Source organism: Mytilus californianus, unplaced genomic scaffold, assembly GCF_021869535.1.
Source record: "Mytilus californianus isolate M0D057914Y unplaced genomic scaffold, xbMytCali1.0.p SCAF_7, whole genome shotgun sequence".
Taxonomy (NCBI): Eukaryota; Metazoa; Mollusca; class Bivalvia; order Mytilida; family Mytilidae; genus Mytilus; species Mytilus californianus.
The window spans coordinates 6,969,693-6,988,548 of NW_026262723.1; the positions used below are offsets into that span (position 1 = coordinate 6,969,693).

Below are 18,856 nucleotides of genomic sequence, written 5' to 3' on the forward strand. Positions count from 1 at the left end.
CCACTTTTTATCTTTTCACATAATTTTCCACATACACATTAGATACATTATTTTTGATAGCCTATTGCGGAGAAAAAAGAGAAAGTTTACTGTATTAACGTTCTATTCCATTAAATACGCCATTTTTCGAAGATAAATGCAGAAAAACATTTATGAACGGCTACGCCAGGTAAAATTGTTGTTTATCCTAAAAAAAAATACAATTTTCAGTTTCATTAGAATATTATAATAATAATAAATCCCAAATTTATGTAGTCATTAGATAAAGTCCGTATATGTCCGATCTGCCTATTTTTGGACATCAAAAGACAATACGATCGTTTTAAGGTCAATTTCGTCTACCTCACACAATCTTGTTAGGCACTATAATGAAATGGACCTGAAATTTATTTCACATGTTTCCTGAAAATTGATAAATATCAAAGCAACATAGAGCTGTTTGTTCTAGTTCGTATAATGACAATTTAATGTCATGTTTGTTTGTGATGACCCCCCCCCCCCCCTTTTCGGGATTGCATCAGAATTATAGTTATCTCGTATCGCATGAGGATGACACATGTCAACTGAGCAATTATGTTTGGGACTTAGTTTTAAGAAATGATGTCAAAGTAACATTATGAAAATATTTTTAGTAAGCTGAAATATATATTTATTTTTTACATGTTTATGTCTTGTAAGATATTTTATTTCTGTCCCGTTTTTCAACATTAGCGTCTGGAAAGTTGAAATGTTTTAACTGAATGGTTAATTTAAATTAATTATGAAAATGGTTAAAATTAAATCAATAAAGGAAATTATTGCCCAGTTACAAACACTACCAGGGGATAATCCATAATGATTTTTTTTTTCAGTTATATGTTTCAGCACATGTATAATTAACCCCAACTTTAGCCTGGTAAACTTGTTGTCTCCTTTTAAAATATAAAACATATTTAAAATGATTTCCTGCTAAAGTCTTATATTGATATAAAGTTAAAACCGTCTTCCTTCTCACTAGTCAACACTCCTGTCCTGTCAGGTTTAATTCTTATATATATGGATGAAAAATAAAAGTCCACAAAACATTAACATGGCAGCAATTGCTTTTACAGCCTTTAAGACTTTGATTTTTTTTTACAGAAGAATGTCCACCATGCACTTGCATTACACTATAATAATAGTAGAATAGTATGATATACAAATAGATGAAAATTATATATACATGCAACCGTAATATTAATATAATATATAACAACAAACCAGTGTATTCTCTGGAACTATTATTATATTAGTATAATAGTCTAAGGTATACTGATTTGTATCACTACAATATAATAGTTATTACGGTGAGGTTGAATTTCCTGTCATTTATTCATCATCCAAGCACGAACTTGTATAAGAAAAAAAATCTCTGTAAATTAACCTCAGTTTCAGGTATTGAGATGTGATCTGTTTCTGTGACATGTGCTTTTGACCATCCAAAAGAACCTGCGGTCATCCGATGTTCAGTACTTCAGTACTTTGATTAATTTAATATTTTCATCAGGATTTTATCCAGAAACTTGGCTTAACTCATATATAGTCCCTTTATTTAAGGGTGGTGATCCACTTGACCCAAATAATTATAGGGGTATTTCACTCTTAAATGGTGTAACAAAAATATTTAGTGCGGTTTTAAATGAAAGGGTAATGATTTATATGGAAGACAAATTCAGTAAATTTCAATTTGGTTTTCGACCTAAAATGAGGACAACTGACAGTTTGTTTGTACTAAAAACTTTAATAAATAAATACATACATCTTGATAAGAGAAAAAATTATGCATGCTTCATTGACTTGCGCAAAGCTTTTGATTCTGTGTGGCGTAAAGCTTTATTTTTTAAACTTTTGTCTTCAGGAGTTGGCAATAAGATGATTAATATGATTAAATGTATGTATTTTAAGACAATGTCAGCACTGAAAATTAACAATTGTTTTACTGACTACTTTGATATAAACCGAGGAGTTAGGCAAGGGGATTCTTTAAGCCCTACCCTTTTTAACATATATATAAATGATGTTCCAAATTTATTCTCAGGAAATGAGTGTCAACCGCTAACTCTCGAAAATTCTGTTATTGGAAGTTTAATGTTTGCAGATGATTTATTAATAATGTCAGAATCAAAAGAAGGTCTTCAGGAAAGCTTAGATAAATTTTCTTCTTACTGTGATAAATGGCAACTCACTGTTAATTGTAAAAAGACTAAAACTATGGTCATTGGTCATCGTCATAAAAAGACGCAAAATACAAAAATTAAATTACAAGCACACTGTTTTAGAATCAGTAAATGAATTTAGGTTCTTAGGCAACTTGCTCTCACAAAATGGAAACTTATTGTCATCTGCTGAAGCACTTTCAAAAAAGGCCATAAAAGGTATGTACTCTATCAAAAGCTATACAAGCGGTCTGAACGAATTACCTGCAAATTTATCTGTTCATTTATTTGATTCTTTGGTTCGTCCTATTCTTACATATAATTGTGAAATTTGGTATATGGATGTGTACAAACCATACTATAATGCAATTGCTAGAGCCAGAAAAAATAATTCTCCTTTGGATAAACTCAGTTTTATAGATAAGAGTCCTCCTGAAAAAATTCACAATAAGTTTTGCAAATTTTACACTTGGAGTTAAGAAATGTGCTAGTAATATTGCCTCTAGATCTGAATTAGGAAGATTTCCCTTTTTTTTGTTTCATTGCCACACAGTCACTTTTATATGAAGACCGACTTTTGAGTGAAAACTCATCTGATTTACTTAAAGAGTGTTACTCTCTTTCTAAATCACTTCATGATCAAGGTATATACTCATGGTACTCATATGTAAATCATATTAGGTCCGATAATAATAATAGCAAACCCAAAGATGTCACTAAAAACAAAAACGGAGACTGTAAGAATTTCAGTAAAAAATTCTATAAAAATGAATTTCAGCAAAGATATAAAGAAATATATGACAATAAAATATCATCTCTCGACCAAAATAGCAAACTTCTTCTGTTTAAGCATATAAAAGCTGAATATAAACAAGAATTTTATTTGACATACCCGAATCTTGATACAAGAAAACTTATGTGCAAATTTAGAATAAGTGATCACTCCCTCGCTATTGAAACTAGAAGATATAAAAATATTCCACGCCCTCAAAGACTTTGTAAACAGTGCAAAGCTCTGGATGATGAATCCCATTTCTTTTTAATATGTAAAATAAATGATGATTTAAGACATGTCTTTTTTGATGATTTAAAAACAAAATACAAAGATTTTTCTGATAATAAAATGAAATATATATACTAAATCCAACCACTAGTCAGCAAGTGAAATCTTTAGGCTCCTTTATTAAACAGTCTATGGAACTGAGGACAGGGGGCACTTGAGGTCATTTGTTGTGTTTAATGTTTTGGTTTATTTTTATTTTTTATGTAAATTTTAATGTCATCATTATATTGTTGTTATTACATGTAATTGTCATGCCTTTGGCCCTCTTATGGGTGTAATTTGTGCTTAAATTAATAATTTTTCGCAATAGTTAAAAAATATTGCCAGTTATATTAAGGTGGTGCTTAACTTTTGGCGGACTGTATATATGAAAGGGTATGTATAACTGTGTGTGCCCTACTCACACTTTTCCTTGTTGTATTGTTTTGTATTTTGCTGCAGGTTGAATGTTTTTTCTATCTGAAACCATATGGATATCCTCATTACTTTGTATAATTGCTTAATCTGAGTAATCTGATCTATTTCATTAAACGCTCATCGTTACAGATCATGCGATGCGATAAAGTTTTTCGTCCTTTTTCACACCTATATATCATCATCACATATTCATCTACCTTATTCTATAAGATTTTTTTCAATTTGATAAGTTGTCAAATCAAATTTATCTTTGATCATGCATAGTCATGCATGTACTTTGGTGAATCATCCACAAATACACGTGATATTACACACAAAAATAAATCAAGTATAGATGTATGTATTCTAGATATACAATATAAGTACATTTCGGGGCCTTTTAAAGCTGACTATGCGGTATTGGTTTTGCTCATTGTTGAAGGACGTACGGTTACCTATAGTTGTAAATTTCTATGTCATTTGGTCTCTTGTGGAGAATTGTCTCATTGGCAATCATACATTTGTACCACATCTTCCTTTTTTTATATTGTTGGAAAATATAAAATTTGTTTGTATTAAACTGCTTCGAAACAGAAAGACAAACTCGGCGAGCATCGCTTCTTGTCCTGTTTCATAGCGAGTACAAATAAATTGTATATTTCAGACAATGTACATATATTGTTTTTATCTTGCAATTTACATCCGCTCTTTAAGGTTTAGTTGTTTAAATCCAAATAGTTGTCTCGAATTTTTCAAACAAAGCGACATAGTTTTAAGTAAAATATTGTTTATATGCGTGTTCTAGTTAAGATTAGATTGTAAGGCGATGCCGAGATATTTTGCAAATGTAAGTGATTCAAGAATGCGATTGTGAAAGATTTAAATCAGCATGCAAGTATTTTGTGTGAGAAGGTATGATTGGTACATTTAACGGGGGCGAAATGTCATGAGCCTTCCTATTGCTCAGTCCAAATTAAGTTGTAATTTATGACAATCTTGACCGCTCACTAACATGTTTATTCACGCCACATTCTGTTTGTGCTATCCTATGTCAGAAGCCAGAAATTCAGTGGTTGCCGTTGGTTGTTTTATTTGTTTTTCATTTATTATTTTGTCATAAATCAGGCCGTTGCTTTTTTCATTTGAATTGTTTCGAATTGAATTGTTTCACATTTTCCATGTCGGGACCTTATATAGCGGACTATAAGTAAATTTTACTCATTGCTTAAATTCACGTCGTTTGGAATCTGGTAGATTACTGTCTCAATGACTATCATACCACATCTCTTTATCTAATATTATTGATGTTTAACATTGACCCAATTCAGATATCGGTACATACACAGTTATTTTTATGCCCCACCTAGGGGCATTATGTTTTTTTGGTCTGTGCGTCAGTTCGTCCGTCTGTCCCGCTTCAGCTTAAAGTTTTTGGTCGCTTCAGGTTAAAGTTTTTGGTCAATGTAGTTTTTGATGAAGTTGAAGTCCAATCAACTTGAAACTTAGTACACATGTTTCCTATGATATGATCTTTATAATTTTAATGCCAAATTAGAGTTTTGACCCCAGTTTCACGGTCCACTGAACATAGAAAATGATAGTGCGAGCAGGGCATCCGTGTACTATGGACACATTCTTGTTTCAATATATTTCCAGTGTTATAATAATTTTGTTACACTGTTTCAATTTTTTCATATTTTTCTAGATCTCTGTTCCTTTTTCCTTAAGCTTCTTTTTTCTTCTTAACAAGCCTAATATGTAATGTTCTTGTTGCCCCCAAGGTAGTCTATGTGTATATCTTTGACTTTTGTTCACTGATTTTGTTTTTGAAAAATCAAATCATAACTAAATATATATGTACAGTAATGAGTACTCATGATCCTACATACTGATTATTTATATTTTGGCATTGTACAAGGTCATGCGTTACTCATAAATATAAGAAGCTGTGGTATGAGTGCCAACGAGACAACTCTCCATCCAAGTCAAAATTTATAAAAGTAAACCATTATAGGTCAAAGTACGGTCTTCAACACGGAGCCTTGGCTCACACCGAACAGTAAGCTATAAAGGGCCCCAAAAATTACTAGTGTAAAACCATTCAAACGGGAAAACCAACTGTCTAATCTATATAAAAAACGAGAAACGAGAAACACTTATGAACCACATCAACAAACGACAACTACTGAACATCAGATTCCTGACTTAGGACAGGTGCAAACAAATGCAGCGGGTTTAAACGTTTTAATGGTACCAAACCTTCACCCTTTTTAAGCCAGTTTATGATGTCTTTACACTTCGATGTGTACTGATTGATACCTTTAAGTCTTGGAAAATATTAGACTATGTGCTAAGGACTCATCCTTGCTTAGTGATTCTATTAGATGGTTTATGATATTGGAAGTTTAGTCTTGTGATTCTTTTTTAAATTTGTATTTATTTTAAAATTCTTTTCTCATTCCGACTACAAAATGTGCTGTTGTGTCCTTTTCAACGTGTAATGACTTATTCTTGGAGTAACTTTGCTGTAGAATACGCACGACTGTGCTGTTCGAAAAAAATTTCTCTTCGTAAAACCGTGGAACCGCTTCGAGATATTTCATACTGTACAAAGTAAATACTTTCTTGTAATAATAAGTTTGGCTATAGATCAAAACACAGGAGGACATTTTCAAAACTTTTTTTATATTAAGTAGCGTACTTACAAAAATGGTTAATTCATTTAAATATAAACAAGTATTCATCTATCATAATGATTGTACATACAAACAAATGAAAAATGAAAAACTGTAAAACATGTAACGGTGAACGATATATACTGATTGTGTTGTACAATTTGATTTTGTGTTCCTTTTACTTGCTGCATCACAAAGAAAAAACAACTATTTGAACGAATTTCAAGGAATGGTAACAGATCGTCACTTTATAATAAAATTGTGTATCATTTGTAAACGAATCTCTAACTTGAAATGTATGATTTAACCTACGACATTTGTATTATTTATGCATCTTAGCATAGTTGCAGAGTTATCTAATTTTATTAAAATTCTCCCTTATAAAAAAATAATTAGTTCCGCAATAACTTAAAACATATTAATTATCAATATATACTTATGCATGTAACTCCATTTGTAAATGTAATTTTTAACAAACAAAATAGTTGGTATTTTATGTTAGAGTTATCTCTCTTCCTCCCAGGTATCCGGCTTGTATCCTACACGTTGATGTTAATATTGACCCAGTAACTGCAAAAATTGGTAAACAGTAATCAAATTCCCGTCGTGATCCACTTTACATGTCTATGAATTTAACTATAATAGTAGATTTTACATTTTTACTTCATAATTTCATTAGATTAAAATAGGATGTGGAGTATACGTCACTGAGACAGCAACCCTACATCACAACTAACCAAAAGACATCAGTGGTCAACATACAGTCTTTAACATAAGAAAGATTTCTATTAAATATATTAAGTCATAAATCGTCGGTGTTTAAAAATGTGAGATAAGTAAAGTCTGTCTTTAATATAGGACAAGTGTCTATTAGATATAACAAGTTACAAACCGCCCGTGTTTTAAAAAGTTGTGAACTCGGAAATGTTATCGTGCATAGATATAGAAGACATTTCCTCAAATATAGTATGGTAGATTTTAGCCGACAAAGTCTGAAGTTTTAAGAAGTTTATTAAATTTCAGATTAAAACAGATAGTTTTTTTCTCGCAAAATGCGTATTTTGGAGCAGTTTTAAAATACAAAAATCCTGCTCCATCACACAAATAAAACTAACCACTAAGATTCATAACAAGTAATACTAAAATATTCTCGTCTTACGAGACTTTAAATTTATTTTTTTACTGAAAATGGCTACTGGATTTTTAGTGATCCGAAAAGCCAAATTCACAATAATTTAATTCATTTTATATATATATATATGTGATATATATAAAACTAAATAGTATTTTTAACAAACCAATGACAATCAGTTGTCAATAAATATATATACGATAAGATTATATAGTGTGTACTAATTACATATATATTCTCGGCAACAACGTTTACAGGGATTGGGATGTGTGTTAATGCAAAATCACTGAAACCAAAGCTGAACACATAAACAACAAAAGTAATGATATTTAAATTTGATATAAATTTGTCACCACTGTATATGTTTGATATGATTTCATTATATAAACACAAAACTACCTCATTTCTAAACATTCTATCTTCGTAATTCATTCATTGCATAAATATCATAATTCCCCAATTCTCGTCAAGTCTCGGAGAACACAATCCTTATCACTGTTGATATTATATGTAAATTTAATCCACCATGAATAGCTCTCCGTCGATTCCATCGTTCTTAAAATGAATAAAACTAATAAATCATTACATTATACTGGTGTGGTACGTCTTAATATTTGTTCTGGAGGAGGCGGAGGCATAGGTAAATGATCATGGTGGTCACGTGGTAAATGTGTGTCTACAGTTGTGGAAATAGTGTTTCTTGAACTTTCTCTAGGAAATGTATAATTTGATAGCTCGTGTGACGTTGTATCTGATATAGGCGTGTACGTATAATAACTTTCGGATCTACTCATTGACGCATCTCGCGAACGCTCGCGAGAATGTGATCTATCGCGATTTTGATTAGGTGCGCGTCTATGACGCCATCTATTTCCTTTATCATTGCATTCTACTTTCAACATCTGTTGCATTTTCTTTCGTTGTGAGTGTTTATATCTAGTTATATATAAATATACTGAAAATACACCTGCTAATTCAGTCAAACCAAACGAACATACTGCCATCATAAATGACGATCCGTATTTATAGATAAACTTTTTATCTTCCATTGGGTTTTGAGGCCCTTTATTTCCTACTTCTTCTGTTATACTGCCTATATAAAGAATAATTCCTACTAGTGTGCAGAGTCCTGAAAATACAAAAGTTAAAGTAAGTTTATTGTTATTGTATTTATTTTTATTTTTACAAAATAGCACACCAATACAACGTTCACTGACATCTACAAACCTTCTTTCCTTTTAGGAAAGTTTCACTGAGGACAGACCTTAAAGTATCGAAATACCCTAGTAAATTAATCAGAACAAAGTATATAGGTGTATTTTATTAGATGGAGTGAAGTATGTGTACCGTGGTTGTGATGGCACAGGGGCTCGGTAACCCTACATTTTTGTAATCATTATATAATATATTCTTATTTCCAGTCCTTTTTGCAAAATAATGACCGTTGACCACCAATATTTATACGTGTATAATCATTGTACGGTGTTCTATTCAGGATACGGGTATGTATAGTGTACTGTAAATTGTATCCAATGACCTTGTGTAAAAGTACTACTTTTACGGATGCAGACTGCAAAGTGAAAAGTTCCCATTATATTATATCTGTAGTGCATATCACGTGTCATCCTCCGCAAAATATATGTGCCACCCTCCACTTAATATATGTGCCACCCTCCACTTAATATCATGTGACGCCCTCCACTTAATAGCATGTGACGCCCTCCATTCAATATCATGTACCACTCCCAACTCAATATGAAAATAAGGAGATGTGGTATGATTCCCAAAGGAGACAATGTCTTGATTTAATATTTTTTATTCTAACAACACGATTACGGGTTTATTAAAGGAGTCACACGTACTATTAAACACACACCCAAAACATTCGATTAAAATGACATTATTATATTAAAACGTAAATCGTAAAACGTACACCACACCTAAACAAATTGATTACTTTCTGAAAATAGGTTAATTGAGTTGTTGTCTTATTGACGTTTATACCCATATTTTCCTATCATTTCTACGTTTTAAGCTTTGTTCTTATGTTATTTGTTTTTTTGTTTTTTAGTTTCTATTTCGTCCGGCGACTCCTTGAGCAATTCCGCTTAAACGCAATTACGTGTCTTTATGTGATAGAAAGATTGTTTTTGTTATTTATCATTTTATTTGTTTAGTGGTGGCATTGTCAATTTATAAACAGCATTGAGAGGCATGTCCGGTTTCATCATTCTAAGAAACAATTGACTTAAATGAGAATTGCTAAATACTACTCATCCCACTTGCATGAAGCTCGATGGGATTGGTAACTACTTTGGAATCAGGGAAAAAATCATTAACCTTTAGCATTGTAATGTGACACCAGAAAAAAATAATATTTGCAGTATAGTCAAAAACATACGACAGAGACAAATAATGAAGAACTATATTGACTAGATATCCATTTGACTCTTATTATTTGGATTTATATCGTAATAATCTTTATTGCCATATAAACAAATTAAAAATGTTCGTGACAAAAACATATATAAATATATGCCAATGCAATATAAATTGAACATGAATCATTAATGCAGTCAAGAAATATATATACAAAAAAAAACACATGAAAAATTAAGCTGCTTCTGTCCTCAGTTCTATTGACTGTTTAAAAAAAATAGCCGATTAGTTTCACATGCTCTGCTGATATAGGGTTTAATAATTCATTAATTTTTTGGAAGCGACATAAATTCGTCTTCCCATTTTTTAAGATCCAATCTTAATACGACATTTATATGACACTCCAAGAGGAAATGTTCCTCCATTTCAAGAACATTACATAGCTTGCAAAGTCTATCTTCTCGAGGGAGTTTTGATTATCTACTCTTTTCAATTTCAAGATTGTGGTCACTTATACGGAGTTTTGGTATCGATTAACTTATTTCTAGTTATAAACAGTAATGTTATTATTATTAATCTTTCAATTTTTGTATTGGATTTCTGAACAGCAAGAGCTATGGTTACCTCCCTTGTATTTTTTTTCGTTTCCAGAATTGATTCAGTGATAACCAAAGTTAACAGTATCAATGCTACACATATTTAAAGGGGTGACAAGATTATGTTGTACATGTTTATCTGAAAATTTTATCAAATACTTACTCAACGATAACTGATGGCATAAGACAATATTTTTCAGATATGTTGATGATTTTTAAGTTTTTGAATATTTTAGACAATTCCAAAACCATCGATAATATTACAATTAAATTTATCTAAAATTGTCTTTTAAATAGAATTAGATTTATTTTGGTTCCAGATATCATTCAATACAAAACTCTATAAAACACAATTCGGCAATATTTTCAATCTTTTATAAAAGTTGCCCTTAAAGACGGATAATATCTGAGTTCTATAAATCTCTCAATCAAAATATCCAATCTTAATACTGCCACGTGTAACATCAACAGCCAACTCTATAAATGTATCAAATACAGGTGACATGTAGCCTCCCTATCGGCTTCCGGTATTGCACAGGGCACATTTTCTAAACTTTCATGCCGTTTCTGTATGAAACCTACTTGGAAGATTAGCAACTGATATTAAACCCTTTATAAAGTATTGTGTAGTATTGTTTTGATTGTTGCAGTGTTTTTGTATAGCGATATGATTGAGTAACGTACTTTATGTGAGTTTTTTTGTATTATGCGTTCACTATTCTATCTCTTGTGAAACGTATACCAAAATAAATATAACTAAATTGGGACAGGAGTGGGGGGAGAACTCACAAGATAATAAATCCTAACAGAAGTTAACATGCATGTCCAAAGTTAGGAATTTGATTAACTTTAATGTTTTTGCCCATTCAGGAATTTGATGTCAATGGCAGATCATCAGAATTCTTTATACTCTGGAGCGCCCCTAACATCAAATCCTGGATCCACGCCTGTCTACTAATTCTTTCGAATTACATGAGTTCACTATTTGTTTTTTTTATTTTTGTTGGGCTTACGCTACTCGGTCCTCCATGTAGTGGTTTGTTTTGTTCGTAATTTTTTTCTTTTGGTCTTTCTAATGTCCGTCCTTCAACGACACGCTTTTTATCGTCCCATTGCATCATCTTATATCTTGTTTGTCTAGATTTTGTGCGAATTAATCAAGACTTTGTGCGAATTAGTCTATGCTTTGGGCGAATTAGTCTAGACTTTGGGCGAATTAGTCTAGACTTTGGGCGAATTAGTCTAGTTTTGGGCGAATTGAAGCTTTACATATGATAAAGATAACATAGTTAATCAAATCTTGTTTCCTTGAACAAATTAAATGAAACATTGTTTCTTGAACATTTTTTCTTTTATCAGTTTTCTTTTGCTCATAGCATTTGTGATTTTATATATTTGCCTTATTTTATACTACATTTTTATTCAATTTCACTATAACTCATAGTTTTTTACACAACCTTGTTTTCTTGAATTCTAGTATATAGTTTTGTCACGATAGTACAATCCTTGTTTACTTTCACCATAAGTAGTCCAATACTTTTCACATTTCGGACTTTCAAACAATTTAGACTCCATCATCATTGAATAGGCTTTTCTCAGAATAACGTTTCTGATACTTCAAAATTGGAACAAAATATTGCCTTATCACTATGATTAAAAAAGAATTGTCACTCTTGAGCATAATTACTGTACTTATTTGTATAGCGGAATTGGGGAAACTTCCTATAGAATATTATATTTAAACACAAACTTTATTATATTTAAAGAGATTTGAATGTTGTAAGTTAAATCCTATTTTGAAAGAAGCTTACATGCTAAGTAAAATTTTAGACACGGAAGGAGTCTACTCCTGGTTTACCTATGTAAAAAATATTCTATGTGAATGTAATTTAGATATAACACAAATACATAGACAATAGATATAAGAAGATGTGGTATGAGTGCCAATGAGACAACTCTCCATCCAAGTAAAAATTTATAAAAGTAAACCACTATAGGTCACAGTACGGTCTTCAACACGGAGCCTTGGCTCACACCGAACCGTAAGCTATAAAGGGCACCAAAAAATTACTAGTGTAAAACCATTCAAATGGGAAAACCAACGGTATAATCTATATAAAAAACGAGAAACGAGAAACACTTATGAACCACATCAACAAACGACAACTACTGAACATCAGATTCCTGACTTAGGACAGGTGCAAACAAATGCAACGGGTTTAAACGTTTTAATGGTACCAAACCTTCACCCTTTTTCTGAAACAATAGTGTAACATCACAACATAGAAAGACACACTAACTGTTTAGTGTCTTTAGATATCAGCTGTATTTGAACGAGGCTAAGAAACAGGTGTAATGCGAGCTTCAGCGAGCCATTACTCCTGTTTCGAGCCGAGTACAAATACAGCTGATATTTAAAAGCACTAAACAGTTATTGTCTTTATGTTCAATTAATTTTGTATATTTTTTTCCCATCCCAATCGTAGAATTTGTTTTTAAAAGAAATCGACATGACTTAAACGCGGACCGCAATGAGAACAACAAATTGAACTGTGACGTAAACAGTAATTTGACATAACCGTTCGCTCGCAACAGAAGCAGGATACCAGGAGACTATATACGTCTAGTATACGTATATTGCTTCGTGTTATCTGTACACCTGGAGTCAATTTCACAAAAAAACATACGACTAAGATTGATCGCAAGTCATGAACAATTCAGTATACTTACGATCAATCTTAGTCGTAAGTTTTTTTTTGTGAAAGCGACTCCTGGAGTCAATTTCACAAAAAAAAAAACATACGACTAAGATTGATCGTAAGTCATCAAGAATTCAGTATACTTACGATCAATCTTAGTCGTAAGTTTTTTTTGTTTGTGAAACCTACTCCTGGAGTCAATTTCACAAAAAAACATACAACTAAGATTGATCGTAAGTCATGAAAAATTCAGTATACTTACGATCAATCTAAATCGTAAGTTTTTTTTGTGAAACCGACTCCTGGAGTCAATTTCACAAAAAAAACATACGACTAAGAATGACCGTAAGTCATGAACAATTCAGTATACTTACGATCAATCTTAGTCATAAGTTTTTTTGTGAAACCGACTCCTGTATTAGTATAGTAGAAAGTACGACTGCAGGATATAACAAAATTTTAGTTCAGACCTAAATATAAATAATTCATTTAAAGGTTATATAAAAACAAGCTCTAAAAACTACTTTGAAAAATTGATTCATAATACGATGCCAAAAAATGATGAAGAAAGTAAACTTTATCTATATAAGAACCTTAAATCAAATTTTTTTTTGTTTTTTTTTATTGATATTGATAACCTCAGACACATACAGGCGTACAAGCGGACAATATATTTACAAACATAAGATAATACATAGCGAGACAGGACAGAAAAAAACACAAATACATAGTATGTTATAAGAGACAATTGATATAATTAGTTAAAGTATTTCATAATTTTCTTTACGAAAATTTATAATTTCTTTTGTACTTGTACGTTACATAAAGACAGCAGACCGGTAAATTTGTTCTTGCTTGGGTTCATTTACATAATAATTTGGTATAAACTTTGATCTAAGAGCAGAAACATCAGCATTTTTACAGGTAAACAATCATTTATATATGAAACTCATCACCTATTCCCTCATTACATAATGTACATATTCTATTTTCCCTCGTAATCCCCGCCCATCTCCCCGTCTCAATAGGTAACTTCAAATTCGAACATCGAAGTTTAGAAATATAATATCTGTCCCTAGGTAATAATCGTAATAAATATGGTTCCAAACAAAACTCAAGTTTAAATAAAGAATTTATTATAGTATTCCCCCCTGGATGCATTATGTATCTGTGAGAACCAATGCTGATAGTACTGATCTGTTAATCTCTGTTTAACCATACTCTTTAACCAATCATTATTTACAATTAACTGATCGTTCCATATAAAACTAAGACCTGTATCATCAAAAATAGATTTTACATATTGAATCCATTTAAATTTGGTAGGATTCGTTCCATGAAATTTAATCATAAGTCTTAGAAGGATATTTGACAGTTTGCTCTCTTCTTTAATAGTTCTGCACCAAAATGATGCCATCCTAAGTTTTATAGAGATATCCAAAGGAACCCGACCTAAAATAAAATTTGGTGTACTATTCCGAACACCAAGAATATTTTTACAGAACTGCAGATGCATTTTCTCAATATTCTGCTTATTTTCAAACCCCCAAACCTCTGATGAATATAATAATATAGGTGCGATTACAGCATCGAAAAGTTGTAACTGAATATCAATAGGTAATGATATATGTTTTATCTTTCTGTAGAGAGCAAACATTGCTTTTTGTGCTTGATCAAAAATCCCTTTTCTAGCAGTACAAAAATTACCGTTGTAATTAAAAGTTATTCCTAAATAATTGTAAGAATCTACAACTTCTATAGCATTACCGTATACATGAAAATCAAATTTATGTTGTACCTTTCTCTTGCTAAACACAACAATTTTTGTTTTATCTATATTGACTTGGAGTTTCCATATGTTACAATTTTGTTCAAAAACATCAAGTGCATGTTGTAGTTCTTCCTTACTATCCAACATAATAACCGTGTCATCTGCGTACAGAATGACAAAGATTCTAACTAATACTTGTAACAATTCTTCACAGTTTTTTGATATAAATTCTAAATCTTTTACATCATTTTCCACAAAAAAGCTTTCTAAATCATTTAAAAACACCGAAAACAAAAACGGTGATAAATTTTCACCCTGCCTAACACCAACTCCACAATTGAAGAAAGTTGAACTTTGGTTACCATATCGAATACATGTCTTTATATTTTAATACATATATTATAGATAACTGTAAAAATTTTCCCAGTAATGTGAGATTTTTGTAACTTTTTCCATAACCCTGTTCTCCAAACAGTGTCAAATGCTCTCTTGAAATCCACAAAAGTGCAAAATAATTTTTTGCCCATCGAAAAAAATATAGATAAAATTGAATGCAGCACAAAATATTATCGGTAGTTGAAAATCCTTTTCTAAATCCAGCCTGAGATTCTGATATAAGTTCAACTTTATCTGAGAAACTATTTAATCTCTCATTTATTATTGATGAAAAAGTCTTTCCTAAACAAGGGTTTAATGTTACACCTCTATAATTTGCATGGTCTGCTTTGGAACCTTTATTCTTAAAAATAGGAATCATTATATTGAAGACTATTTAAGAACACCAAACTTTACATATAGAAAATTAATACCAAATCTAAGAATTAGTGACCATATTTTAAATATAGAAAAAGGAAGACATTCTTATATTCCTAGAGAGTTTATATTATGCTTTAAATGTAACATATTAGAAGATGAAAAACATTTTTTATTAGATTGTGAATTAAAAAGGGAACTGAGAAACAACTTTTTGATAATTTTGAATTAAACTTTTCTGTTATAAGATTTGTCTGATGAAGAAAAAAGGTGATTTTTATGCTCAATTCATCAACACGATCACAAGTAAATAAATTGGAGTCCTACATCAAAAAGTCATTAGAACTGAGGACAGTGGACACTGGACTATTTACTGTTATGAAATGAATGTGTATATATATGTGAAGTTCGGTTATATTGTTGACTTATTTTGTATTTGTCACAAACTTATTTTTTTAAAGTTTATATGGCAATAAATATTTGAATTTGAATTTGAATTTGTATAGCTAATGTTACTGTTTAATGATGAACCATAGTAGTTTTAAGTCCGACGCTTATCCTGTCGACTTATCCGTTTGTTCCTTTTTGTGGTTTATTAATGAGATTAGAACATCTGTTCACTAATGTTACGAAAACTTAGCATTAACCTAATAAGTACACATACCTGCTAATACAAATAAAATTCCACATACAAATGTTAGATGTTTTCTCCTCGTGTTGCACTGTCCAACGAAACATATCACGATTCCTATTGTTAATATTAATAAACTAGCTAAAGGAAACCATGTTGATCGTCGCATAGTTACTGAAAATATAAAACGTATGATTTCAAATTTATGGCAGTCTTTGCAAACAAAGTTTGAAAAGGCAAAACAATAGAAGAAACCTAAATAATTACGGTTTACATTAAGTATATTAAGAAAATAATATATTCTTACGTAAAAGATACAACCATGACAATCTGGGTCGACCAATTGTTTCACCAGATAATCATTCAACAGAACAGATATATGCCTATCACGTAAGAACCTCACGTTAAAGAACTCCCCTCTTATAATCAAGATACTAATGGTTACTTAAAGAAAATGGATAGCCTAAATCCTTTTCCAAACAATACTCGTATCAATGGATGTGTTTTCTTTATGTTCAAATATTCCACAGGGCGTAACTATAGCAACTTGTGCAGAGGTATAGACGACACTAGTATGGGCACATCTACACACTACTCCCAGGCAGTTGAAAATATGCTCAACTGAAAATAAGCAAAATGCTAGACTTGGACAAGTACGCAAACATCTAGTTGTTCGAGAATACGATAACAACAATATAGATAAAGCTTCCGAAAAAACAAATATAATTGACCGCTAATACCTTCTGGAGTACAGATATAAGAATCAAGAAACCAACAGAACAACTCTTGTCATTCTGATTTCAGAAATATATCATCCATCGTTCGAAAGAATTTGAAATATATAGAGAAAAACTTCAATATGAAAAAAGTATTTTCCTCACCACCAGTCATGACCTTCAGAAGACAAAAACATAAGTAACAAATAAACAAATTAGTAACCGCATTTACAAAGCAACCTACTTCATCTCCTGGTTGCTATACATAATGTGAAAGAAGGAATTATTTACTTTGTAAACTACCAATACTAGCAGTTTTTTTTCGATTCATCAGCTCCTTTAGAAAGCAAAGTTATACCATCTACGCAAGTTCCAACTGTAAAACGGAGAACTCAATATTAACATTTAACACTTAAGGCATTCAGCACGTGGAAGAAACAATGAACACATTTAACATTCGGCTAAATAACCATCGATCATGGTACAAAACTAACAAACACTTTCCCTTCATAAGACATATTCACTCAAGGGAAAATCCTTTTGAAAACGCCACTTCAGTAGGACACTGTAGTGAGGAGACGATACAAATTTTTGACTAACCATCTCAATACTTAAAAAAAACCTGATGGTCTAAATGAAAACGATGATAAAAGATACATGAAAGATAAAGATTAGCTTATTATGTGGCATCGTCCTCAGTATCTTTGTAATATTGCCCACTTACCTAACTAGGATGAAAAATTTTGTCCTGCCTTTTTATTTTTCCCTCTATTCGGTCCTGCCTTTTTATTTTTCACTCTATTCGGTCCTGCCTTTTTTTTTTTAGTTTATCTTGACTTTTTTTTTTTTATATAAATTGTCATCCTGTCTTTTTTTTTTTTGCAAATAATCTCATCCTGCCTTTTTTTTTATTCAAAACTCCTGTCCTGCCTATTTTTTCAAATTTCATCCTAGACGTTCTTTAACATAACCCTGGTTCATCACCTTTGTGCTCAGACACTCGTGATAGCGAGGTTTAACCCTTCTTCGTATTTTCTAATGAAGTACAGATGTGTGAAAAATTAATAAACATGTTACGGATACTTACACAAAATTGCTTGTGTAGGTGCAAGTCCTTCCTTTTCGTCGTCAACAGTAAAATATTTTATATATTCACACTTTAAACTATTTGGACCATGCCCTGAAAAGTAAAATATATAATGAGTTCTTATTCTCAAGAAAATTTGGACATTCTAGAGTTTTGTTATAAAATTTTGGTACCATACAATCAATGTTTTACAAATACATGAAAGATGAAAAATTACAAATAAAAGTAACTTTAGAGTAAAAAAAACTCATCGGTTTTTCCCTTTTCGCCGGTAACTAATATAAGCTTATATAAAAACGAGTTTTATATACAATCATTAAATTATCATTGAAAAGGACGTAAAATGTTAATTGTTCTAAGCGTCATTTATGAGAATACGTAGACTGCACAGCATCATTTACAATGTCAGAAGTTGGAATACTGAATTGGTCATCAATAATATCCAATACATTTAAACAACTACAGAGTTGTGCATGCTTTCCCAAAACTCTCAAGAATTAATTCTTTCTAGGCCTTTTCATGTTTAAATAATCTTATGTTTTAATATATACTGTGATATAATCCTTGTAACGATCTTTAATCCAGTCAGTACTGTGATATAATCCTTGTAACGATCTTTAATCCAGTCAGTACTGTGATATAATCCTTGTAACGATCTTTAATCCAGTCAGTACTGTGATATAATCCTTGTAACGATCTTTAATCCAGTCAGTACTGTGATATAATCCTTGTAACGATCTTTAATCCAGTCAGTACTGTGATATAATCCTTGTAACGATCTTTA

General features: G+C 31.3%; 1 protein-coding gene across 1 annotated transcript in view; it reads right to left on the reverse strand.

Annotated features, from left to right (window-relative positions):
• Window positions 1-7,609: 7,609 nt before the first annotated feature.
• LOC127708979 (voltage-dependent calcium channel gamma-5 subunit-like) overlaps window positions 7,610-18,856 on the reverse strand; it is a 75,591-nt gene continuing 64,344 nt past the window's right edge. The window contains exons 2-4 of the mRNA XM_052214225.1: window positions 18,073-18,165; window positions 16,303-16,443; window positions 7,610-8,569 (exon numbers count right to left, since the gene is read on the reverse strand). Of these exons, the coding sequence (XP_052070185.1) occupies window positions 8,028-8,569; window positions 16,303-16,443; window positions 18,073-18,165 (776 nt within the window). The 3' untranslated portion in view covers window positions 7,610-8,027. The remainder of the gene's footprint in view (window positions 8,570-16,302; window positions 16,444-18,072; window positions 18,166-18,856) is intronic.